Genomic DNA, 25,352 nt, shown 5'->3' on the forward strand with positions numbered 1-25,352 from the left:
ATAAATGGGGTTCTTTGATATACCAAATCTAACTGTGTATGTAGATTCTTCATTTTTGGTCCTGTTTTCAAATTGGTCTACACTAAAGTCCAAAGGGTCCAAAATTAAACTTAGTCTGATTTCAACAAAAATTGAAATCTTGGGGTTCTTTGATATGCTGAATCCAAAAATGTACTTAGATTTTTTATTATGGGCCCAGTTTTCAAGTTGGTCCAAATCAGGATCTAAAATTATTATATTAAGTATTGTGCAATAGCAAGTCTTTTCAATTGCACAGTATTGCGCAATGGCAAGAAATATCTAATTGCACAATATTGTGAAATAGCAAAAAAAAATTTTAATTAGAGTTATCTTTCTTTGTCCAGAATAGTAAGCAAGAAATATGTAATTGCAAAATATTGTGCAATAGCAAGATTTTTTTTTAATTGGAGTTATCTTTCTTTGTCCAGAATCATCTTAAATCTTTGTTATATACAATATACAATGTATATTCACTTTTTACTACCAACTGATAAATTATAATAAATAACATTCAGTGATAACAAGCAGTTTTTTTTACATCTTAATATTTTATGATGTATTTAAATGAGTATTTATTGTTGCAAACTCCATTAGAAATTTTAATTGAGATTAGTTTTGGAATAAGGGAAAGGGGGATGTGATTAAAAAATTGGGTTCAATTTTTCTCATTTGAAATTTCATAAATAAAAAAGAAAATTTCTTCAAACATTTTTATGCCCCACCTACGATAGTAGAGGGGCATTATGTTTTCTGGTCTGTGCATCCGTCCGTTCGTTCGTTCGTCCGTCCGTCTGTCCCGCTTCAGGTTAAAGTTTTTGGTCAAGGTAGTTTTTGATGAAGTTTAAGTCCAATCGACTTCAAACTTAGTACACATGTCCCCTATGATATGATCTTTCTAATTTTAATGCCAAATTAGAGTTTTTACCCCAATTTCACGGTCCACTGAACATGGAAAATGATAGTGCGAGTGGGGCATTCGTGTACTGAGGACACATTCTTGTTTTGAGAGGATTAATATTCAACAGCATAGTGAATTGCTCTAAGAGAAAACAAAAATTTTAAGTTCATTAGAACACATTCATTCTGTGTCAGAAACCTATGCTGTGTCAACTATTTAATCACAATCCAAATTTAGAGCTGAATCCAGCCTGAATGTTGTGTCCATACTTGCCCCAACCGTTCAGGGTTCAACCTCTGCGGTCGTATAAAGCTACGCCCTGCGGAGCATCTGGTTATTATTTTTTTTAACAAGGTTTGAAAATGTAGATTTTGTCTAACACATGCTAGAAATAACAAGATCTCCAAATATTTTTTATCAGAAAGAATTCTGAAAATATGCAAAAGAGTATTAGGAAGTATGAGGATGTCTTTGCATAAAGCAGAGGAGTTGCAAAATAACTAGTTAAGCAGTAAATATCCTAAAATGGTTTTATTTTTCTCTATAGGATATATCTGGAGCAAAGAACTGTGTCAACTATTCCTTAGTAAGTATGAAAATAATGTTTAGTCATATTTATGCAATAAGTATGTTTAGATTTTCCATTCAATAAATTAAGGGACCTTAGTGTGGGTTTTCTTCTGTCACAATCTTCAAAAAAAAAAAGAGTTTTCAGAGTCTTGGTATGCTATTTCACATGCTAATAAACCTGAACTTCAAATATAAGTTTTTCAATGTCAGAACCATTGCTGTCCGGTTTTATATTTTTTATGCCCCACCTACGATAGTAGAGGGGCATTATGTTTTCTGGTCTGTGCCTCCGTTCGTTCGTTCGTTCGTCCCGCTTCAGGTTAAAGTTTTTGGTCGAGGTAGTTTTTGATGAAGTTGAAGTCCAATCAACTTGAAACTTAGTACACATGTGCCCTATGATATGATCTTTCTAATTTAAATGCCAAATTAGAGTTTTGACCCCAATTTTACGGTTCACTGAACATAGAAAATGATAGTGCAAATTTCAGGTTAAAGTTTTTGGTCAAGATAGTTTTTGATAAAGTAGAATCCAATCAACTTGAAACTTAGTATACATGTTCCCTTTGATAAAATCATTCTACTTTTAATGCCAAATTAGAGAATTTATTCCAATTTCACGGTCCACTAAACATAGAAAATGATAGTGCAAGTGGGGCATCCGTGTACTGTGGACACATTCTTGTTTTCACATATTGTTATGAAATAAGTTAGTAATGATAACAACTGATATAAATAATAAAATTGAGAAAGGAAATGGGGAATGTGTCTAAGTGACAACAACCCGACTATAGAGCAAACAACAGCCAAAGGCCACCAATGGGTCTTCAATGAAGCGAGAAACTCCCACACCTGTAGGTGTCCTTCAGCTGGTCCCTTAAAAAATGTGTATACTATTACAGTGATAATGGACGTCATATGATACTAAACTTCGAATTATACACAAGAAACTAAAATGAAAATTTATGAAGTTGGGTTAAAACTTTTAGAGAAATATTCTCATACAAATGTCAGGGGCTGTGCTTGAAATAGGGCCAGTTGGAAAACTATTAACTTGTACCTTTTAGTTATGACCATCTTTGAAACAAAGACGATTTATTTTCGTGACTTTCAAGAGTTAAAAAAATTCGCGAATATAAATTGTCACGAATATGTAAAACTTGGATTATTTCTAAATTAACTTCCTCAGGTAAATTTGATAATCGCGAAATGGGCTAGATCTACAGGGCTAAACACGAAATAAAGTATCTAAAAAATAAGTTGGTTTACAGTATATCAAAATAATAATAGAAATTTAGAAATTAAAAGAATTGGATTGATGATAAAATATTTTAACCATTTTATTAAATGAAATTTAATGTTTTTATATTGATTTTCAGAACAATCCAATTTATGTTGGACAACAAGCAGCATTTTTCAACTACTCCACCAGTCAAAGAATTCAAAGGCCAGCACCTGGGTATAATGATCCCAATTACATGTAAATTGTAGAACCGTTTGTTAGTCAGGAAAATTATCTATAGATATTGTACAATCTAGGCATTGTCTAGAATGTAGAATTCTATATTCTGTTCAGGAAAATTCAGAAACATTTGTGTTGATAATCAATGAATTTCGGTAAATGCCATCTACAAATAATTCCTTCAAAAAGTAAAATAACAAAAATAATGAATTGTTAAAAAAACTGCACGAAAATTTAAACATCACAAAAATTTCTGAATTTTCAATTGTTATTATATAATTTAGGCTTTGCCTAGAAAGTGAGCTCAGCAGTTTTTTGCATTTCCTAAATCCACTCTTGCACCCTTTGAACCAATAGCAGCACGATTAATTTTTATAAATGCTCATTGTGTAATTCAAAAAACTTACTGATGATGTGAAAAAGGTATTGTAAAAATTTAACACAGAAGGAAGATGGAAATTGCTATCATAGCATATTATAAAACATTTTTTGTAACTTTTTACAATAAACGTGAGCTTCACCTTGATGCTATCCGAAGCATACTGATTCCTTTAACTATAAGGTGGGTATCATAATCACCAGCAAGGTGGTCAGCATGAGGAGGCGAGGAAAGGGTGGGTGGGAATTTCCTAAAATTGGTCATCAGGTGAAATAAGTGTCAATTTTGATGATTTCTTGACCATGAATAACCAGGAATGCTGGTAAAGGTTTCCAGCTGTAGTCTGCCTGTAGAGTGGACCCCAGTTAACAAATTGACCCCAACAGTTGTAAGGTTGTAGTGAAACTGTTCTTCGTTCAGCAGTCTAAAGAAGTTTATTTGTACCAAAAATACGGAATTTCATGATTTTTTTTAGGCCTCTGAACTTCCTATGTAAGACACCAAAGGGAAGCCCTCCCCTCAAGAAAACCGAATTTTATCTGATTTCAATTTTCCAAGTCTATATTTGAGCTCAGAAGGCAATTTATGCATGAGAAACATGACTATAGATAGCTCCAGGCTGACGGAACATTTATAACTTTCGAAATACAGTGTTCTCCCCAGGATTTTTGGATAGCACCAGGGTAACGCGTGACGAAATGAATTTTATAATATTTTGTGTCACGTTGTGTCACTTATTTTTTTCTTGTTAGTTTTTGTCATTACCTTTTTGCCTTTGTTTTGTTAACTGTGGTACTGTGTTGTATGGACTTTGGGTCAGAAAATTATTGGTAGAAAAAGTAAATCAATAAACAGTTTGTATACTTTAATATCTTTGCAGAATAAATAAAAGAAAGCACAATTAGTCTTTAAACTAAAGTCACTTCTTATATTTTGATCAAGCCATTTTGTCCTGATACTTGTAGTGACACTACACATTCCCCATGTTAGATTTCACCATAACAATTAACTTTGAACAAGATTAAATTTTGATACAGAACCTTCAGTAGATTAAAAACCATTTTCCATAGTTTTAGACCTGATTCTTTTAAACAACAACAAATTATTTTTATAGTTAATACATTGTTCCAGACATGAAGAGTACTTATATACATAGATATATCCACTAGTTCATATTTAGCTTTAGCCCTGCTTTGGATTATATTACAATTTTGGCAGTAGGCTTGTCAGCCCTGGCACAGTCATATAAAACAAGAATTGAAAAATCTACTAATTTAATATAATATGTCTGTGCATCAATAAAAGTATGATTCTCAAAAATAATTTTCAAAACATTTTTGTTGGTATGTTCTAAGAAAGTTTTTATCCTTAATGTAACATTCTAATATAATTTTGCATTCAATTTGTAATTTATTTTTATTTTCAATGAGAAATTAAATTTGAGGAGCATTTATTTGTGATAAACAAAATCAGGGGAAGTAACTCCACAATTAATTTCCAACAGGCAAATTATTTTGACTCAAGACTGGCGTAATACAGTTCATTAACAAATGTCTGCTTGTCCCTCACAAGTCTGTTATTAAAATTATGATCTCATAATTAATTAAAACACAAAAGAATCATGTACATCTATTAAATCCAATCATCAATGTTAACCTCAAAAGGTAAATCGATCACGTGGTGTAAACAATCTACCTGTCAGATCTGGATTAAACTGGTTAGAACTGGTCAGTTTTCATGTAAAATTTTAAACCTCACGGAAAATTGAACAAGTCGTCTCAAACTTTACCGATTTACGATTTTTTTGCCAAAAACTTTAGCACCACGGAGAAAAATTATACATCGCGGCAAGAACGATACCACCGCGGTAGAAAATTATACATCGCGGGCCCGTGGTCCTTTAAGGGCCGGGGGAGAACACTGGAAATAAGTATCATAAAGTTGACTTCTTTAAGTATGTAAGGCCATTGGAGCCAAATAACGGTGGTTTGGGTACGCCCGTCATATGATGGTCACAGCATGGTAAGGGTTAAGCACTTGTTCTGTTTGAGCTCACTTCATGTTTAACACTGTTGCATTTATTTATTTTTAACCACACATAAGTTAATTTAGTTTTCTTTGTTATTCATTGGTTAAAATATACATATATAACTTTTCTGGTCTACGTGTGATCCTATGATCTTACCTTTTGATGAGCATGACTCAAAGAAGGAACACTATAAGTTATCAAGTATTGATTTAGCAATTTAATTTTAGCCAACATATTATTTCAAAAATCAGTAAATAAACAGATTCCACTAATGTATTTTTTTGTAGGATGAAATACTCCTCTCTCAGACTCCACATTCAAATATGAAAAAATGTACTCTTTAGTGACAAAATATGCCCCTCCTGTCCTGATTCAGCAGGAAAATCCATATGTTTGTACTTACAAATTATTATAATATTTTTTACAGGATGGGAGATGATCCAAATAGACCACCAAACCATATACTATTGTTCACAGTCCTGAATCCACAGTATCCAATCACTGTGGTAAGTACAACAGTTTTGATTGGTCTATTTATAAAGTCTTTATTGAACAATAGTTTTGATTGGTCTACAAAATAATGAGATATGTATCATCTTTCACCATCCTGTATAGTACAATTATAGCTTTGATGAGTTGCTAGGTTTTCTGTACATGCAATATTGATTAAAGGTCTAAAATTAAATATAATAAATTGTAATAATGGCCATTAAATTTCACTTTGAAATTTTAACCAGAATTAGTAGACATCTTAGGAACCAATTGTATCTCCTCCTTTTATATTTTATACCTGTTTGTTAAAATTTGAAAATAAATCAAGGAGATATGTTTTTATTTTATAAATTCATGATCAAACAGAGAGATGCTATTGTTGCTAGGGAGGCTACCAATATCATTTCACCAAAAAATGAGCTGAACATTTGCTGTTTCAGAATCAAATTCTTTTTAATATTTTCATAACAACATGAATGGATAAAACGTCTTAAACATTGGAAATTCAGAATGTCATTTTCATGTTGGGGTAGGAATTAGACTGCATATACATGATATAGTCCTTTTAGATTCTAAAACTCCAAATAAACCCATACATAATATTTTTTTACCACTGGGCTAATCTTTGAATTCAATCATCAACCAATGAAAAACAATTTTATACATCTGAGTTTGGAAATTTTATTGTACTGGAAATTCAGAAATTATTGAATTCAATTTTTATTGCCATTTTGTCATTTTAGACTTGAATGCAATATTGAGAAAAGTCCTCTTTAATTCATAAAAAAAATATTCAAGATGCGAGTTTAAATTATTGCAATTATAACCCTGTTGCATTTTTCACAATAATTTCTGAATTTACAGTAATTGTTTTCTCTATTTTTAGGATGTCATGCAGACAATTTGTTCAGCTCATGGTCAAGTACTGAGAATAGTCATCTTCAAGAAGAATGGTGTCCAGGCTATGATTGAGTTTGAGAATGTTGACTGTGCTACACGGGCCAAGCAGGCATTGAATGGAGCAGATATCTACTCTGGTTGTTGTACTCTCAAGATTGAGTTTGCTAATGTAAGAATTAGGATTAATCATTAAAAACATATTCTTTTGCTGGAACAAATTTACTTGTCTACTTATCCATATGATTCTTGAAGATCCAGTCATAATACTAAAAAATCTAGATTAATTCCACCAAATGTTAATTTGTTTGGTCCATTTTAGATTATCACATCAGATAATATCTTCGAACTTATCCATTGTTATCGTCTTTTGACAGAATATATTTTAGGGGTAGATTCTTAAAATTCTCTTGTGATTTAATTCTCTAACTGACAATAGTGCGGCAATGCAAGTACATATAGTTGTATATTATTTTGTATGCAAAATGTGTTGTTTCTTCTATTCCAGCAAACAAGACTAAATGTTATCAGAAATGACTCAGAAAGTTGGGACTACACAAACCCCAATCTAGGTAAGAATTGTAATGTTGTACCCATTTTATCAGCAAAATCTAAGAAGAGTTATACAGCGAGACTTAGGTATGCTAATCCAAGCAGCGGCAATAACAATTTGTTAACATTTGTGTTAGGTCAGTTTAAAGGGAACCGTAAATCTTATTAATGTTAGTATCTCATTTCCATGGAGATTTGTTTTGGCCTACTCTGACATCTACTTATAGTCTTTTGTCTGTGGTTTACATGTTAAAGTTTTTGATTTTAAGTAAGTTTAAGGGGAAACACTTATGATCCTATGATAAGTCAATGGTCATGATGGTATTTGGTATGCAGTTGTATATTAAGTATTGGCATATCTTGTTTAAACAGAAATTTCTATGCCCTGTACCTTCAGTAATGGTTCATTTTCATAATATACATGTTCAAAAATTGCTATTTCAATTTTAACATTAACATTTTACTATCAAGATTACATACCGGCAAGACATATCTCTGTGTCAGCAATTTATTTATACTTCATATGATAATTTTTTGATTTTCCTTATTCCACCTTAAAAGTTCAACCAACCAATAGAAAAGGTTCAAACAAAATCAATCAACCAACAGAAAAGCTCCAAACAAAATTAACCAACCAATAGAAAGAATGAATTGATTTTCATTGTAACTTTCTTTAAGATAAAAAACATGGTATTGAGGAAACTACATCTGTTAATGGTATGTCTGTCATCATGTGTAAAGGATAGATCCAGTGTAAAAATATTATGTTTACAATGTAAGAACTGTATACAATAATTCTTCCTATTAAAGGGGACATAGTTTTACATGATCTTATAATGAAAAAGTAATATCCTTGTTTTCAAATTCCAATAGGGAATAAAAAAAAGTAATAAAAAATAATTGCATCTAATATTTTCTTTACAAAAAAAATCTGAATTTTCATGGGAAAAAATGTCCTGTGATAGAGGACACATTTGCAATTCCTATACTTTTGATATTTTTTATATATTTAAGTAATTTTAGACATTTGTAATCTCTTTTGGCATATTTGTTTATGGCTTCTTTATTAAATACCTGGATCTTAGCCTTTAGCTTTTTTTTTGTTACTTATTGAAGTTTAGTTTGTATTGTTGTTGACATTTTAAAATATTCATACATATAAAGCATTTTTGTGACATACAGGTTATTAACATTTTCATGAATAATTGTTGAATTATGTTGTTTTTATGTTTAAGGGTAAAATTACTTGTAAAATAACATTGAAACATGAATTATGCATACATTGTTACAAGAACATTGAAACTCTTCATATACAACTTTCAAGTTTAAGTACAAATTGAAATTATACTGAATATTTTACCCAAAAAATCACTTTTCCACTTTCATTTATTCATTTATTTACCCCCCCCCCCCCTCCCCCGAGTGTGAGAGGTTATGGATCAATATAATAGCAAGATAGTTTTAGTAAAAGGACCACCTGTTAAAAGAAAAAGACAGTTCAGTCTGTGAAATGTAACAGGTCAAGCTAGAAAATTTCCTATATTTTTGCAGCAAATTTTTTGCGTACATAGAATAGTAAAATTTTAAATTGTACTTGAACTCCCAGCACATAACTGTAGTTCTATATTTTTTTCATTTATACACATGTACATTCTGTAACAATAACAATTACATTGTAAACTATTTTACAAGACAGCTTTTACATTTTGAAAAATGACATTGTAATTTTTTGTAATTACACAAAATATGATTGTACAATATTGATACAAATACTTTTAACATGTTTTTGAATATTGCTATTAGATTTTTTACCTGTAATAAAACGTTGATACATTACCTTTTTACATGTACTTCGACAAAGCATATATGAAATTAAATGGGTAGATTTAATATTATTTTTACTAGATCTAAATAATAACAACTAAAATATATATACAGTTTACATTTTAAACAACTTTTGCATATAATGAACATTTGACTTGTACAATTGAGTAATATGAAAACTGTGATATTTAATCTCCAAAATTAACAACCTTCAAAAGAAAACACTAAAATATATCAGTTTGGAAAAGAAACACATTATTCTCATGTTAAATTCAGATGAAAAAGAATTATTCTCAAACTTTGATGTCCATTTCTACAGTATATAATTCAAAAACAGAACCATGTATGTTCTAAATATAGAAATAAAGAGAACAAAACTGAACAAATATGCTGAAATTTGACGGTCATGAAAAGATGTTTACCTGTAAAATGTACTTTTTCATTCATATTTGTAAAAAGAACTATTCACTGTTTACCAGAAATTGTTTTGAAATAAAATTTTGATATTGGTTAGACTTCAAAGTATACAATAAAAAAATGCTCGTAAGAGAGACAATGGAATTTGTACAATCAATTTTCTTGGTAAACAGTGACCAATTATTTCACATGTACCTTTTAAAATTCATTTCACTACATCAAGATTCAGCGTTTTACTTGGAAATATAGTTCTGTGGATTATTACCTAGCTAGCAGTATGGAAAATATGAAAAATACGTGATTAAACAAACATTGAAATAAAAGCTTACTTGTGGATGCCAAATGGATGAAGCCTGAAAGATGATAGCTTATGCAATATCTCGAAATGCTTTTGCAGAAACCAGAATAAAAATACCTGTATTTCAACATACAAAATAATTCCAGTCATTAGCCTACTCTCATAGAAATATAGATATGATGGATTTCACAATTGTTTTACAACTCAAAATTTTAAAATAGACCTGACGGCTTCTCAAAACTTGCAGAATCAATGAAGACTCAAACAGACCAATCAAGACCAGGATTACTACATTGAAATTTCATACAAAATGAACTGTGACATATATGGAGTTTATATTATACCACCAGAAGAAACAAATCATTTTCTTGATACCTTTAAATGGATTTACCTACAATACTTGTTTATAAATCAGAAAACGAAAAAAAATCAAGGCTGGAAAGTAAACAATAAATCTCTACGGAAGTTTCATCCAAATCCCACAAAGACAGACCATAGACAACATAACAATCACCCAATGGGAAATTAAACTCAAACAGACCAATCAAAACAGGGGTTACAAAAACAAAAACCTCTTTTTATAATGTACTGATTGTTTTGATTGGTTATTTATTAACAGCACCATGGGAACAACTTGGATGCAGACTTCTTCCAAGTCCTGTATAGTGGATGAGTCATCAGTGGTGTACAAGATCCAACTGAGGCATTATATTATAGATTAGAATGTTACAAACATGTAAACAACCACACAAACATTTGCAGTTTCTTTATTGACATACATTGTCCATGATTGCTATGAGATGTGTTTATAACTTTCTTACATTCTACATCAGGATTACCATGAAACTTATTTAGTGATCAATTTGTTTTACTCCTAGAAAATGCTGTAGAAAGTTGTTATATTTTCAGATAAATGTTTTTTTTTTAAGCAATAAAATGGGAATTTCAAATCTGTTATTATAGAAAGAAAAAATTGGCTTGTCCAAATATACACTGTTAAGATAACTTAGTTATTTTACATTTTATTTAAAGAGACCCTAGAAGTATTTACTTTCATGACATACAAATACTGTACTTTGATAATCATATTTGACTTTCATATAAAACCAAGAAATTTCAAAACTTGACACATTTAAAAATAACACCTAGAATTATTATTTCGAATCAACGAGTTCTAGAAAAGTAGTGGTCAAAGGTTTTCACCATAAAATTTTTGCAAAGGATACACTTAATTTTGATATTTTACAATAGAAATAATAGTGAGGACTAGCAAATTTTGTTCAAGGACCATCAGGGAAAAAAGATTTAATGAACTCTGGCATTTGATGTTGAATAGTGAAGAATTCCACACATAATGCTATGCTTATGAATATATAAAGTCGGGGAGAATACATTGAAATAATTGTAATCATGAGTTCTTGCAATGAAACAAAAGGATGATTTTGGCTTAACATTCTTGGAATATATATATAGATCATAAAATTGAGAAGTGAGATATACTGATAGTTTTGTTTAATTTTGAAATTTGGAATTGTATTTGTACAGGAAATGAACCAGCAGGAGCAGGACGACCTCTTTTACCAGATCCTAGATATCAAGGTTGGCAAGTCTTTTATGGTTTATTGCATACTCAATGTGAATGAAAGTTTGAAAAAAGATACAGCATTTTGAAGTTAAATTAAACTGAATTAAGTCCAAAAGTATGCATCCCTAGGGTGAATGGCATAATCTGATAGGTTAAATATTGGGTTTAAAGTACTGAACATGAAAAATTGTTTTGACTTGATTTATAGGAACAAACATTGGTCCTGAATAAAAACTTTAAAGTTTATTGAAATTTAACAAAAATATCACAAAACATTTCTATTTTCATAAACAACAGAATTGAGTCAATGTTAACAAATGATTTTTTTTATCACAATACTGATTTAAACATTTCTAATTCTAACTAAGAATTTATTAATCCTATAAAATGCTTTATAGATATAGGAAGATGTGGTATGAGTGCCAATGAGACAATTCTCCACCCAAGTAACAATTTATAAAATTAAACCTTTATAGGTTAAGGTACAGCCTTTCACACAGAGCCTTAGCTCACACCGAACAGCAAGCTTTGAAGGGACCCAAAAATATGTGTAAAACCATTCAAAGGGGATAAATATACGATTGAATGTATATGAAAAGTTACTGTAAGTTATATTTACAACTTTGAATCAGCAGGGTCAGGACCACCACCACCACAAGGAGGATACTCCCAAGGCCAAGGAGGGTACCAACAACCTCCAAGTTCAGGATATGGACCACCTCCACCACCACAGGGAGGTGGATATGGAGGAGCCCAGGGAGGATATGGTCAGAACCAAGGCTATGGAGCCCCACAGGGAGGTTACGGAGCACCTCCATCAGGAGGCTATGGTGCACCACCACCACAGAACAGTTATGGTGGTGGAGGAGGAGGTTATGGTGAAGGAGATGGATATGGAGGAGGTTATAATTCAGGACCACCTCCCAGAGGTGGGGGTGGATATGATGACAGGTATCCACCAAGAGATGGAGGATACAGGGATAGAGGGAGCTATGATTCTGGAGATAGAAGGGTAAGAATCAAAACTGCAGTATACTATAAACCTATAAACAAACAAATTATTGTGTTCCATTTATTTTTTCAAACTTACCTTAGTAGTACAATAGCACAAAGATAAATCTTCATGAATATGCTGAACTCATATCCTTAGAAATACAGCAAGAAAATCATCAAAAATAAATTTCCACTTAATGATTAATGATTAATCAGCTAGAAAGGGCTTAATGCTATATAAAGTATACACATAAAAATATAATCCAAAGGGCTGCAGTTCACACTGGCTAAGGCAGGACCCCCTCCGGTCAAGCTTCAGTGATTCCCTATATAATTAACCAAAATTTTCCAAGAAAATGGGGTGGCCCCTCCCCCTTGAATAAGCCTCTGTTTATAGAAACCTTTGTGAAATGTTTTTATAGTCTGAAGAACAAGATAACAACAGATGCTCACAAAACACCACCCCCTTAGGTGACATTTAAGGCTCTAGGGAAATTATTTCTAATAAACAAGATATTCTATTTGTTACAGGGAGGTAGAGGTGGTTACAGATCAGGTTACAGTGATGGACCCCCTGGAGCTAGTGGACTCTCCCAGGGAGCAGTAATTATGGTGTATGGATTAGACAATGAAATGAATTGTGAACGCCTGTTTAATCTCTTCTGTCTCTATGGCAATGTTGTCAGGGTATGTATCTATATTTAGAGCTATTTTCCTAATGCATGTAGTTTAAAGGTTTGGTTAGCTGGCTTGCTTTATATAAAAAAGTAGATGTGGTATGATTGCCAGTGAGACAACTCTCCACAATAGACCAAAATGACACAGAAATTAACAACTATAGGTCTTCGTTTGTATAAATGTTTGCTCAAGCATTGTAATTGTAATCAATACAAATGTGTGGATTTAGCTTGCATAATGTTATTGGATGCTTGAGCAAATATTTATTCAAACAAAACAAGCAAGCCAACCAAACCTTTAAACTACATGCATTAGGAAAATAACTGTAACTCTTTTATCTCCATAGTAGGATAAGTGTTTGATATACCATACAAAGGTAGACATGCATGAGACAATTTCCAAAATATACTAACACTATTTATTAAATGTATATATTTCAGAATTAATGAAAGTCACTCAAAATCATTGTAATTGATAATTATTTTTTAAAGCAATCAAACTCATGTCCTGGAAAATCAGGAATAATGCTGGAAATCCAAGATTGGGGCTAAAACTTTCAACTGTGTACATCCTTTGAATAAGCAGTGTTGACCCTGATGAATAAAACAAATAAATGGTGAAAGAATTAGTTCCTCTTTTAAAATGTGTCTTAAAACAAAAATATTTCACCTAAGCGTTTATAGTTTTAATCAAACTCATCAGAGATACCAGACTTGCAATTTTATAGACCAAATCCAGATATACAAAAGACTCATCTGATTAAAAATGTTGAGGGCTAATAAATAAAATATGAAGTTGACAGTTGATAAGTTGTAGTATGAAATGATGTTTATTATTTCTTTCAGATTAAGTTTTTGAAGAGCAAGGATAATGCTGCTATGGTACAGATGGGGGATGCTCTGGCAGTTGATAGGTGTATGAACATGCTTAATAATACATACTTCTTTGGCAACAAACTACAGTTAGGGTAAGTACTCAATTGAAAGACTGAATGTTGTTTGTTTGATGTCCAGTTGCAAATATTTCATAAATATAAGAAGATGTAGTATGAATGCAAACGAGACAAGTCTTCATCCAATTCACAATTTATAAAAGTAAACCATTATAAGTCAAAGTACAGTCTTTAACACAGAGCCTTGGCTCACATCGAACACCAAGCTATATAAGCACAAAAATAGTACTAGTGTTAAACCATTCAAACAGGAAAACCAACATTCTAATGTATATAAGAAACGTTAATGAATATTCAAGAAGATGGTCATTGATCTTATTAATTTCTCTTCGTTGTTGACTCTATTGATTTTAATTGAACATTGGTGCAATAGAATTATGAACATTGGTGCAATAGAATTGTGAACATTGGTGCAATAGAGTTATGAACATTGGTGCAATAGAATTATGAACATTCTTATAATTCCCATCCAAATGATCAAAATGTCCAATTTGATTATTGTTAAACTTTATAATGTCGAATAATGTTGAAAATTTGGTAATTTCTGTTTAATTTGAGATTAAACCCTGTTGTAGATTTGTTCAAAGTGTTCATAAAAGATCTAGGAATAATAAGCCAAGATTGTACAATTATATGTTTCTTTTCAGACATTCTAAACAAGCTTTCCTTAAGGATGTAGCTCAACCACATGATTTACCTGACAACACCACTTCATTTAAAGATTTCATGGGAAGTAGGAACAACAGATTCTCTAATCCTGAAGCTGCAAGCAAAAATCATATCCTTTTAGTGAAATTGTTGCTGTCTATTGCTTTAATTTCTGTTACACAGAATACAGGAAATACAAAAATTTGTCTCTCAAAATGCATCTCCAATTTTCTGTTTCAGATCTAATGCATATTGGGTAATATTTTCAAAAGTGTACACCAAAGCGTTGTGATTTGGTTAAAAGTGTGATGCAATTTAAATTCAACCAATGATGTGACCTTATTTTCATTTTTGTGCAATTGTGGCAGCTGTCCTTTCTTTCAATCTATGTTGCAGAGAATGCAGATAATACTTAAATGTGTCAATCCTACTGCTCCTTTAAAATGAAAGTCCCTTGTGTAATGATTATGAAATTATAAGAATGCTTTCTTCATCTCTGTTAGTTGATGTTGTGGTAAGGAATTTACATTTGTCTTCCATTCATTTTTTTGCTGTTAAAAGATGCAGTGAATAAATAGTTATTCATGTTATTATAACTATTATTTACTAAAAGGGTACAATTAAAAAGACAATTTGGAAAAAAAGGACAGGAAAAAATGTTTGTCGAAAAAATGTCACTCACTTGATGATGAAGTATTTTGAATGGTCCAACTACTATGTCATGAATATGCATTTCAAGACAACATTGAAAATATAAACAATACTAAAAATACAACTTTAAAACAAGCATTTTCAAAACTTAGATTGAAAAGACTAAAATGCCCTCTGCTTTTAGGGGTTTGATATATTTGGACCTGATTTGAATCTAGACTAGGTAATAAGAGAACAAAAGTCAATATTTATGAACATCTTTTCTCTTTCAAAAATGATTTGGTGAAGGTTTTTGTCAAATATTTAAAAGAATGAGCTTGGTTTGCAAATGAGTTTCTGTTTGACAAAGTTTGGGCGTATTAAAACATTTTCATGCTAGACAGAAATCTAACCTTTAAATTTTTCTCCTTAACCAGTGTCTAAGTATAGTAGCGTCGTCCAAAATACTTCATTTCTTTAATACTCCACCAACCATTACAGAGGAAGAAATTTCTGAGGTATTGTTTTAAAACATATTGAGTGACACGTTTCTCTACAGACTGCTATTTTGCTGTACTGCATTGCAAGTTTTATTTGTAAATTTGACTTAAAATATCGGTCAATGATAAATTTTTATTGTAATTTTAATTCAATGGTAGTTTGGGGTACAGCAAAATATGGTTTTATTAATTAACTGGTACAAATTCTTTTAAAAATGTTTGTTCATTCAGCGCATATCAAGATTATTTATATTTGATTTATAAACTACATTAAATTGCTATCTACATTAAAAAAGTATTTTTAAATCATGTTCTAAAATTTTTACACAGGTTAGAAAATATAAGAATTTGTACCAATCTTGGCATTAAAACTAATTGGATACAATATTTTTTACTAACACAAATATAGTTCTGTTTTTTTTTGGGTTTTTTTTTCTTTACATCAGAACTGAATTCTTTTTTGATGTTATGTTGGTACATGTGTTGAATAAAGATATATAAGGGCTATTCCATTATGTGGGAGGTTAGGAAGAGATGTTCTTTTTTGGTCATGGGTTAAGGTTTATGTCATTAAAAGAATGGAGGATTGTTGGAAGGATAGTTTTTTTTTTGAGATGACCTGTGGGTCATGAAGGGCTATATGCATTTGATATATGCTAAATTACTAATATTAAGTAGGTGTGTAAAAAAGGAGATTTGGAAGTCCTTCCCTACTGAAGCACATTCAATTTAATGGAATAGCCCTAACAAATAAGATAAAGATCCATTATGTTTTAGCAGAATCAAACTTTAAACTAGTTTGTGTTATGTGGCCAGATTAAAAATGCAGTTCCATAACTGATGTTCTACAGCATTTCCTTAACACTGTTCAAGTATTGTAGCACCAACTGAAATGCTTTACATGTATAACATCCCACCTAACTTTTCTGAAGATGAAGTCCTAGAGGTAATGTGAAAACTCTGTCCATATAAAAAGTAAAATCACCAAAATAAGTTGAAGTTCTCAAAAACTGTTAAAAAGTAATTAAAGTTTTATAAGACTTTTACAGATTGCTTATCATTATACATGTAAAAGAGTTATAAAAAGAAAAATGGGGGTCACAGGGCAAATTTTTTCCAGGCATTCAAATGGATAAAACCAATGGATTCTGAAAATCTGTCAAAAAATCCAAAACATGACAAGCCAGCTTTCTTAAGATATTATAGATTGGCTATAAAATTACAGTAAAATATATTACTTCAGATACTTTGATTACGATTCACACTCTTTCATTTATGATAGAACAAAAATATTTTACATTACCTATGAGGTGATGTCATTTAAGTGAAATTCAGTTGAAGCCAAACAAACACAGAGCTGTCTTTAGTTTGTTTTAAAAGTTACATGCTTTTATGCATGAATGCAGTAACAGGTCACTACTAGATTTTACCAAGACAATAACCTTTTGAAACGAAATAACCAGTGAGAAAATTAAAGACCGAGCATTTAAAATATTGCACACCATAAACAGGTATACTTGAATAAAATTAAATGATTCAGGACTGTGGTCATATGCCACTTGTGATATGAATTGTATTTTCTGATAATATTTTATCTTTTTTGTTTTAGTTATTTGACAGAAGTGGAGCAAAGAAACCATCCAAAGTTAAAATCTTTCCCAGTAAAAGTAAGTACAATTTACCCTACAGTATGATAGAGTTTTTCAAAGATGACTTATATGACTTTATTGCTTGTTTGAAAAAAAGTTGGGACATATTATTTAATCAATTTTAAAAAATAGAGACAACAAATTCTGAAGACGTCAATTTTGACACTCCTGGAAAAGCAGAAAACCTGTGGCCACGTGCCTGCTTAGTTTGTAGCAATAATTATCCATCTCAAGCGAGTAGCATGATATGAAAAATTATCACAAAAAAAAGATCCAAGGAAATTGCACAAAATAGTGATAATGAAGGATATTGGATATCGTAAAATTTAATCTGATTACTTATTTAAAAAAACATATATACTAATTATGTTGACTCAAGATCTTGCTTTAAGCCAGGGCTTCCAAAACGGTCATATATTCTGGTCATTTGTATAATGTCCGGTAAAAGTCCGCCTGGGCAAAGCATGAAAAGGTCATATACTTTTTAGTTTTCAAGGCTTTTTCTGTCATTTTTACATAATTCACGATCTTTTTGACCCAACCTTTTGCCTTTAACATCAACACATTTCCGGTCATAAATGTGACATGATGATTAATTACTATCAAAACAACACCTACTTCAATACTTTCTAATTTTAATCATGGCTAATTAGTAGTTTGACAGCTGAAATCTACCTGTTCTGGTGACAGGTGAACTATGTTCAGTACCGGACATCGTATAAATTGATCGGTTTATTCACAATTATTTTCTTACATTTCAGCGGTTTGTATCTAATTGATTTAGTCCAAAAGATTAAAATTATTAGAAATTCGTTAATCAACATGATTTGATGAAAAATTTAAAAAGGTTTTAAATAAAAAAATCGTCAGAACTACGTCATATGAACTAGAACACATGTGCGAATGTGCACCGGTGGGAAATTTAATAATGCATCCTACATTTCTTCAAAAATGCTAAAATTATCATTGATACCTGTATCTAATGTTCAATTCAAGTATTTTGTTGAAGAAATAACGTGGAAAGAGCTTCTCCTCTCAGTCGTGCTTTGTAAACGTACACAGATTTTACATATCCGTTTATGGTCCATGTTTTACCATTGTCAAGTCAACATCCGGTTGAAAAAGAAAGTAAAGTTTTTGACAATGTCATTTTGCACAAATAATAAGTCTAAGGCAGATATGAGCACGCTGATGTGCACTGCCAATTTAACAGTAACATCCGAACATCAAATTCATATCATATCAAAGTAAAGTTTAAAATCGGTTTTTTTTTTTTTTTAAATGTAATGTCAATCATCGGAATGGCCATCTGATTACCATAATTGCCTTTTGTGACTAAGTCTTAAGGGATTAAAATCGGGATCAAATATGAAATGTCCGGCTGGCTCAAATATTTTTTGGAAGCCCTGCTTTAAGCTGATAGACATGTTGTCTTAGTTCTAATTAATTTCATGTTTATTGAATTAACAATAGCAGTCAATATACTTGATAATTGATCTGTCAAATTTATTGCCAGGAGGATAATTTTTAAATAGAACAAAATTATTATTTCAATACACATTTATATAAAATCTAAAATTGACAAAAAGTTTGTTGAACCGGTTAGCATTTTTTGGTGTTCGATATTCGTTCCTTCCGATGATTAACCGGTTAACCATTGACAACACTATTTTAAATGCATCACTTATGATTATTTATTTTTATATTTAAGGTGAAAGAAGCTGTACTGGTCTATGTGAATTTGAGAGTAAAGCCTGGGCCATCGAGGCTCTGATCTTGACAAACCATGTTTCTATAGATAATCCAAGTAAGTCAGAAAATAAATATATCACTTGAATGATTTAAGGTTATCTACTTGAGGGGGTTATGAAAATTGAAATTTACTCATAAGCTTAATATAAGGTGGACCATGACAAAAGTATAACCTTTAATAAAATAAGGAGATGAGGTATTATTGCCAATGAGACAACTATTGACCAAAGTTCAAATTTTAAAAGTGGATGTAAGCAACTGTTGGCAACCTTTAAAAATGAGAAAAACCAATACTGTATAGTCAGCTATAAAAGACCAGACTTAAAAAATATGAAACGATTCAATTGATAAAACTGACAGCCTAATTTATAATAAAACAAGAATGACAGACATGAACCAACCACAACGGTTGAACTTAAAGAATTTGGTGGGTTAAACTTTTTGTATGTGCTCAACCTTTCCCTTACATGGGACATTGGTGTAACTGTACAATATAAGAACAAACTAAAAAAAAAATCAATTGAAAAAGGCTTAACTCATCAGATTGATACAGTTTGTTTACAATCTATTGAAAGAAGAACATTTGCTAAAAAAAAAAAACAATAGATGACTCGGTCATGAACTTGAACAATTATGCAATGCTTTTGTTATAATTGCACAGTAAGAGTTTGTTGTCTCCATCTATGCTGATTGACCTCATGTCTACCTGGGTAACTCACAAACCAAACTCAATTAGTCTATGATATCTTCAAACATGCAATAAAGAATTCTAGAACACAAATATCTGCCTCTAATAATACCAGAATTATGAATTGAGGGTCAACAACAAGTAGGCATAAACATTTTAAGTACAAATTACAAATTTATTCATCAAAACACAATTTTACCAACCAATAGCCTGTAGAAATGGGTTAATTCATCTGACTGAGCTGTGATTTTTTTTATGATTTTCAAATTCATATCATTGCTGATGTAATTAGACTGTTTGTCATAATATGTACATTTCTTTTTGCAGCTGGCAAGGCACCATTTATATTCAAATTGTGCTTCTCACCAAACACCATCTCAGAGGTTGGAGAAAGACGAGAGAGGATGGAGAGAGTCAGAGGAGGGGGAGACAGAGGGGATAGAGAAGATAGGGAATGAATAGGTCATGTGATTTGGTCATGTGATATGACCATGTGATGTCAGACATTTTGTTTGATATATTGTTGTTTTCATTGGTATACCCTGTTACAGTATACGTGTGTGTATGACATCCAATTTCACTGAAACATTTCATTTGATATTGAATAGATTTTCATTCCATAATAATGACAAAAGAAATCTGTTTTCAAGATCTTTGTTATTCATCATTAAAATCATGTGTTAAAAATGTAATAGGTTAAACTAATTTCCACTGTTGTTTTCATATATATAACAAGATAGGCTGTCTCTAGAAAGTTGTTTTCAGAGGTCTTTAATAGGATAAGTTTTATATTTTATTCATTATCTTCATTTTCACATCACATTCATACATGTGTATATGAAATCAGATAATCTCAAGTGGGCAACTAAACCTGGGAGAGAATATTTTTATATTACACAAAAATGTTAATGTGGTTGATGAAATTTTACTAATAATAAGATCCCATTTTGAACTGACTGATATTTTGATGGAAATTTTGAGGCCACAAATAAGGAGAAATGTCACCTGTTATGATGTTTTGTGCTGTAAACATGTATTATACTTCATTCATCTCATTATTGTAGTCAAATTAGTAGTACAACTATGTGTTGGATTGCAGGAGTCTCAGCAATCATGATCCATTATTTGTATTGCCCAACTCCTCTATGTTGTTGTACAATTTTTAATTCAATCAATTCATCAGTCATCAGAACTCATACACGATGCTAAGAAATACCATTGAAAGATAAATTTTTACTCTTAAGTTCTTGTTATCACTATAAGATTTAATACATTTATATTGTCAGTGATTTAGATAAACTGATGTACGAAGGTGTGGATGGGGGTTTACATGATGGAGAAAAATGATCTAGAAATAAAAGAATACAGAACTAGAGACCCCCATCCAGACGCTTGTGTACTCAATTTTATCAAGCTTAAGAGTTCATTGCAAATAATTATAGATGGCAGAATCTCATTCAACCTTTCAGTTTTGGAGGAGAGTACAACCACTTTTTAATTGCATGTGCTGATACATATTCAGAAAGTGAAGTATCCTATTAATGGTATTTTTAGTCCAGGTGTAATGTATATTTTAACTAATGAATTTGTCTGTAGAATTAATATTTCTTATTGAAATAAAAAGACAATTTTGCATACTATCTATTGTTATTTATGCCCCACCTACGATACTAGAGGTTAACGTTTTTAGTCAAGATAGTATTGTGTACTATGGACACATTCTTGTTAATCAAAGTTTTCATATCTAAGTCGCAACACAGATATGCAAAAACACAGGTCAGCTGAGGTAGGAAAAATGTTTGGAAAGTTATAACATTTAAATTTTGGTTAGTTTATGAAGCAACTTTTAAAGACAAATTAAAGTCATTATAAATGCCTTGTTTGATGTCTTTACAATGCTCTAAATATGTCTCTCTGAAAAGTTTTATACACAAAATATTTTTTGAACAAGGCCCAAGATAGTTTCAACTGGTTTGAAGAAGTTGTATTATCTTAGAACTTAAATAGTGATTAGGTATATTGGCTATTCATATGGTCTAGCAGTGTTGTTATCAACATTATTATACCCCTGATTTAAAAAAAAATTAGGGGTAAACTGTTTTACCTCTGTCTGTCCATTTGTCAGTCTGTGTGTCCCATGAAATATTTTCGTCGCAATTTTCTCTGTGACAAGGATTTCTGAAGTAAGTTATAGACAGGTTTTTCCAATTATGTGCCTTAGTTTGTGATGCGACTCGTAGGCGTTGTGGTAGTAGCGATCACCATTACAACCGTGAAAAAAATGTAAACAATTCAAGATATACATCTCTCAGACCGCATGCAATTAATGTAAACACAAGAATGTGAAGCGTACTTGATCTTGTAAATTACAGAATGAATAATAAAGTAATTAAATATGTAATGTAGATTAAAATTATCAAAAGTATAATTGTGTTTTAGGCCAGGTTTCCGGTGTCCTAAAATATAACTCGCGGTATTTAATACGTTTTAACCCGGACAAAATATATATGAATGTTAATACCCAGGTTACAAATCGATTAAAATATATTGATTATTATAACACAGTCAGAAATAAAATGTCTTGCCAGGTCAAATGTCATAAATCTGTGCAATTTTATTGAACTCAAATAAATGTCTGTGGTCGGACCTAAAATTCAACAATCTTCTAATCCGACGGTCCTATAATTCGACAGCATGCTTTTTCTTCGGTGGGCGGTTACTTAGATAATCTGAAAAAGATATACCTATAGACATGTACCGTTTGATGATAAGCTTTTTCACAGAAACAACTTTTTGTGCATGTGGTTCGACTCGCGTATACTGCTAAAAATTGAGTAACTCTTGCGTATGGGGTCAGGACATATGTAAAATTTGCGATTTAATTTGGCCGAAGAAGTTTTGAAATTTTACGACCCATGTTATCATATAGTGTTTAAGTGTTCGATTCTGATTTCTTTTGCAGAAATTACTGGACTTCTTTTAAACCGAGTTTTACTCTGCATATTGCTGTATGTTCGTTTAATCTTCATTGGCTAGATGTATAGGGGAGGGTTGAGATTTCATTAAACATGTTTAACCCCGCCGCATTTTTGCGCCTGGTCCAAGTCAGGACCATCAGGCCTTTGTTTATAGTCTTGTATGATTTTTTTAAAGTTAGTTCAGTTACATGCTTAGGAGTTTAGTTTGACGTCCATTTCACTGAACTAGTACATATCTTTGTTTAGGGGAGAGCGGAAGCCCGCCTCTGGCTGTAGGATTATCTCGATGTGTCGAAGACCTATTGGTATTATACCCCTCTATAAATTCACGATGTATATAGTACAGTATTAAAGTATTACATTAGGGATGTATATTGGACCATCATCCTTCTCAGTGAACTGTCAGACTGATTTTCTGGTTGTTGCATTATGGCTATGCTTCCGTAGGTATACAAAGTGGATATATGGTTTTACACTAGTAATTTTGGGGCCCTTTATCAGCTTATAGCTTGTTGTTCGGTGTGAGCCAAGGCCATACATTGACCTATAATGGTTTACTTTTATAAACTGTTATTTGGATGAAGAGTTGTCTCATTGGCACTCGCACCACATCTTCCTATATCTATATACTTTAAGCACACCTGCCTTCATATATGGACCATCAAGACGAGGTTTATAGATAAGTGCCCTTACAAGTAAGTTTTGTCGGGATTTGTCCATGTATGCTGTTTGCAAAAACTAAGTTTTTCATCAAGAACTCACACCACTGAATAAAATATTCAACAAGCCGCTTATTTTCGAAATATGAAAGCGCCATCACAAATAACCAAATATCAAACTAATTAACCTCATCAGAACGATCATCCAGTAATATGTCTATACGCTAACTTGGTTTCCCCCTTTTATTAAAGTTTGAGCTCCTTCTCGTCTCCTCACTCGTCTGTTAGCAATATGTTGTCGGAACGACTGTCTTTTTTGAAGCACAAAGATAGTCATCTATGTATAAAAAAAAATCTTCTCTTCATACTTAGTTGATATGCATCAACTACGTAACACTGCATGTGGCCTCGGGGTAGGTTTCGTTGTTATTATCTAAAGAAATGTACAGGAACGGATTGAGGAGGGTGCCCGAGCCCCCTAATGAATCTTCATTCATTGTGAATCCATTTTTTTTTACCGCTTCCACTACAAATTGTGTCTTGTTTGGGGACCCGTGGTCCCCCTTTTCAAAATCCTGGATCCGCATCTGATGTGTAGGTATTCTATACAAACAGAGGCAGATGAACTGTAATCATCGGAATTATTTTCATAGATAATTTAAGTTTGACGTGTCAACATTCGTCTGCCAGTGTATCAAGTTTTTTTGTTGTTTTTTTAAAACGTATTGTTTGTAGTCGGCACAACTTGTATAGTCACATATTTTATTTATTGAGTTTTTCCACATCTGAAATTTTCTACGATTATATGTACAACTTTTAACTGCACAAGAAATGCCTCCACCTTTCTATAACTTTCGGCAATATTCATAGTAAAATAAATAAGAAAATTAAGGAAATACAAATGTAAATAGAAAATCGATTATGTTTTGATCAATACACGTGCGTTATTTTTCACGGTTGTAATGGTGGATCGGTCACTTGAGAGGTTAATGGATGCGCCCATGTTTTCTAGGTCAGTTATAGATAAACCCGTCTATACAGTGGGATATATGTTTTCAGATTCATCAATTAACATTTTCCTGTTAACTGAACACTTGGATCATTCATGCAGGAACTTCTTAGGAAGAAAGATAAGAAGTTAGCAATATCCTTTAACTCTACTTTCCGCTATATAGATGACGTTCTTTCACTAAACAATTCAAAATTTGGTAACTATGTGGAACGCATCTATCCCATCGAATTGGAGATGAAGGAGACTACAGATACAGTTAAGTCGGCTTCATATCTTGACTTACATCTAGAAATTGACAATGAGGGTCGGTTGAAAACAAAACTTTACGAAAAAAAGAGATGATTTCAGCTTTCCAATTGTGAACTTTCCATTTCTAAGTAGCAACATTCCAGCAGCACCTGCATACGGGGTATATATCTCCCAATTGATACGATATTCCCGTGCTTGCATTGCCTATCATGATTTTCTTGATAGAGGGTTACTGCTTACAAGGAAGCTATTAAACCAAGAGTTCCAAATGGTGAAGTTGAAATCATCCCTTCGTAAATTTTACGGACGCCATCACGAGTTGGTTGACCGTTATGGAATAACCGTTTCACAAATGATATCGGATATGTTCCTTACGTCGTAACTACAATCCCCTTCCCTTTCATGAATGTGACCTACCGAATTAGACTATTTACCGGATTTGTAATCACATAAGCAACACGACGGGTGCCACATGTGGAGCAGGATCTGCTTACCTTTCCGGAGCACCTGAGATCACCCCTAGTTTTTGGTGGGGTTCGTGTT

The 25,352-nt window shown here is 31.9% G+C and overlaps 1 protein-coding gene across 6 annotated transcripts in view; it reads left to right on the forward strand.

Moving 5' to 3' along the window:
• The window catches only part of LOC139502588 (heterogeneous nuclear ribonucleoprotein L-like), a 28,902-nt gene extending 7,354 nt beyond the window's left edge, over positions 1–21,548 (forward strand). Inside the window, exons 4-18 of one of the 6 annotated variants that reach the window (XM_071292111.1) lie at positions 1,467–1,505; positions 2,866–2,966; positions 5,784–5,862; positions 6,735–6,917; positions 7,254–7,317; positions 7,976–8,014; positions 11,382–11,435; positions 12,054–12,433; positions 12,946–13,101; positions 13,938–14,059; positions 14,692–14,822; positions 15,767–15,840; positions 17,432–17,489; positions 19,183–19,278; positions 20,239–21,548. In XM_071292111.1, coding sequence (XP_071148212.1) covers positions 1,467–1,505; positions 2,866–2,966; positions 5,784–5,862; positions 6,735–6,917; positions 7,254–7,317; positions 7,976–8,014; positions 11,382–11,435; positions 12,054–12,433; positions 12,946–13,101; positions 13,938–14,059; positions 14,692–14,822; positions 15,767–15,840; positions 17,432–17,489; positions 19,183–19,278; positions 20,239–20,369 — 1,707 coding nt within the window. In that variant the 3' untranslated portion in view covers positions 20,370–21,548. Of the gene's footprint in view, positions 1–1,466; positions 1,506–2,865; positions 2,967–5,783; positions 5,863–6,734; positions 6,918–7,253; positions 7,318–7,975; positions 8,015–11,381; positions 11,436–12,053; positions 12,434–12,945; positions 13,102–13,937; positions 14,060–14,691; positions 14,823–15,766; positions 15,841–16,694; positions 16,769–17,431; positions 17,490–19,182; positions 19,279–20,238 lie in introns of all 6 variants that reach the window. The other 5 variants (XM_071292110.1, XM_071292112.1, XM_071292113.1 and 2 more) reach the window with 5 other exon arrangements.
• The last annotated feature ends 3,804 nt before the right edge of the window (positions 21,549–25,352 follow it).

The sequence above is a fragment of the Mytilus edulis genome, chromosome 14, assembly GCF_963676685.1.
Source record: "Mytilus edulis chromosome 14, xbMytEdul2.2, whole genome shotgun sequence".
NCBI lineage: Eukaryota > Metazoa > Mollusca > Bivalvia > Mytilida > Mytilidae > Mytilus > Mytilus edulis.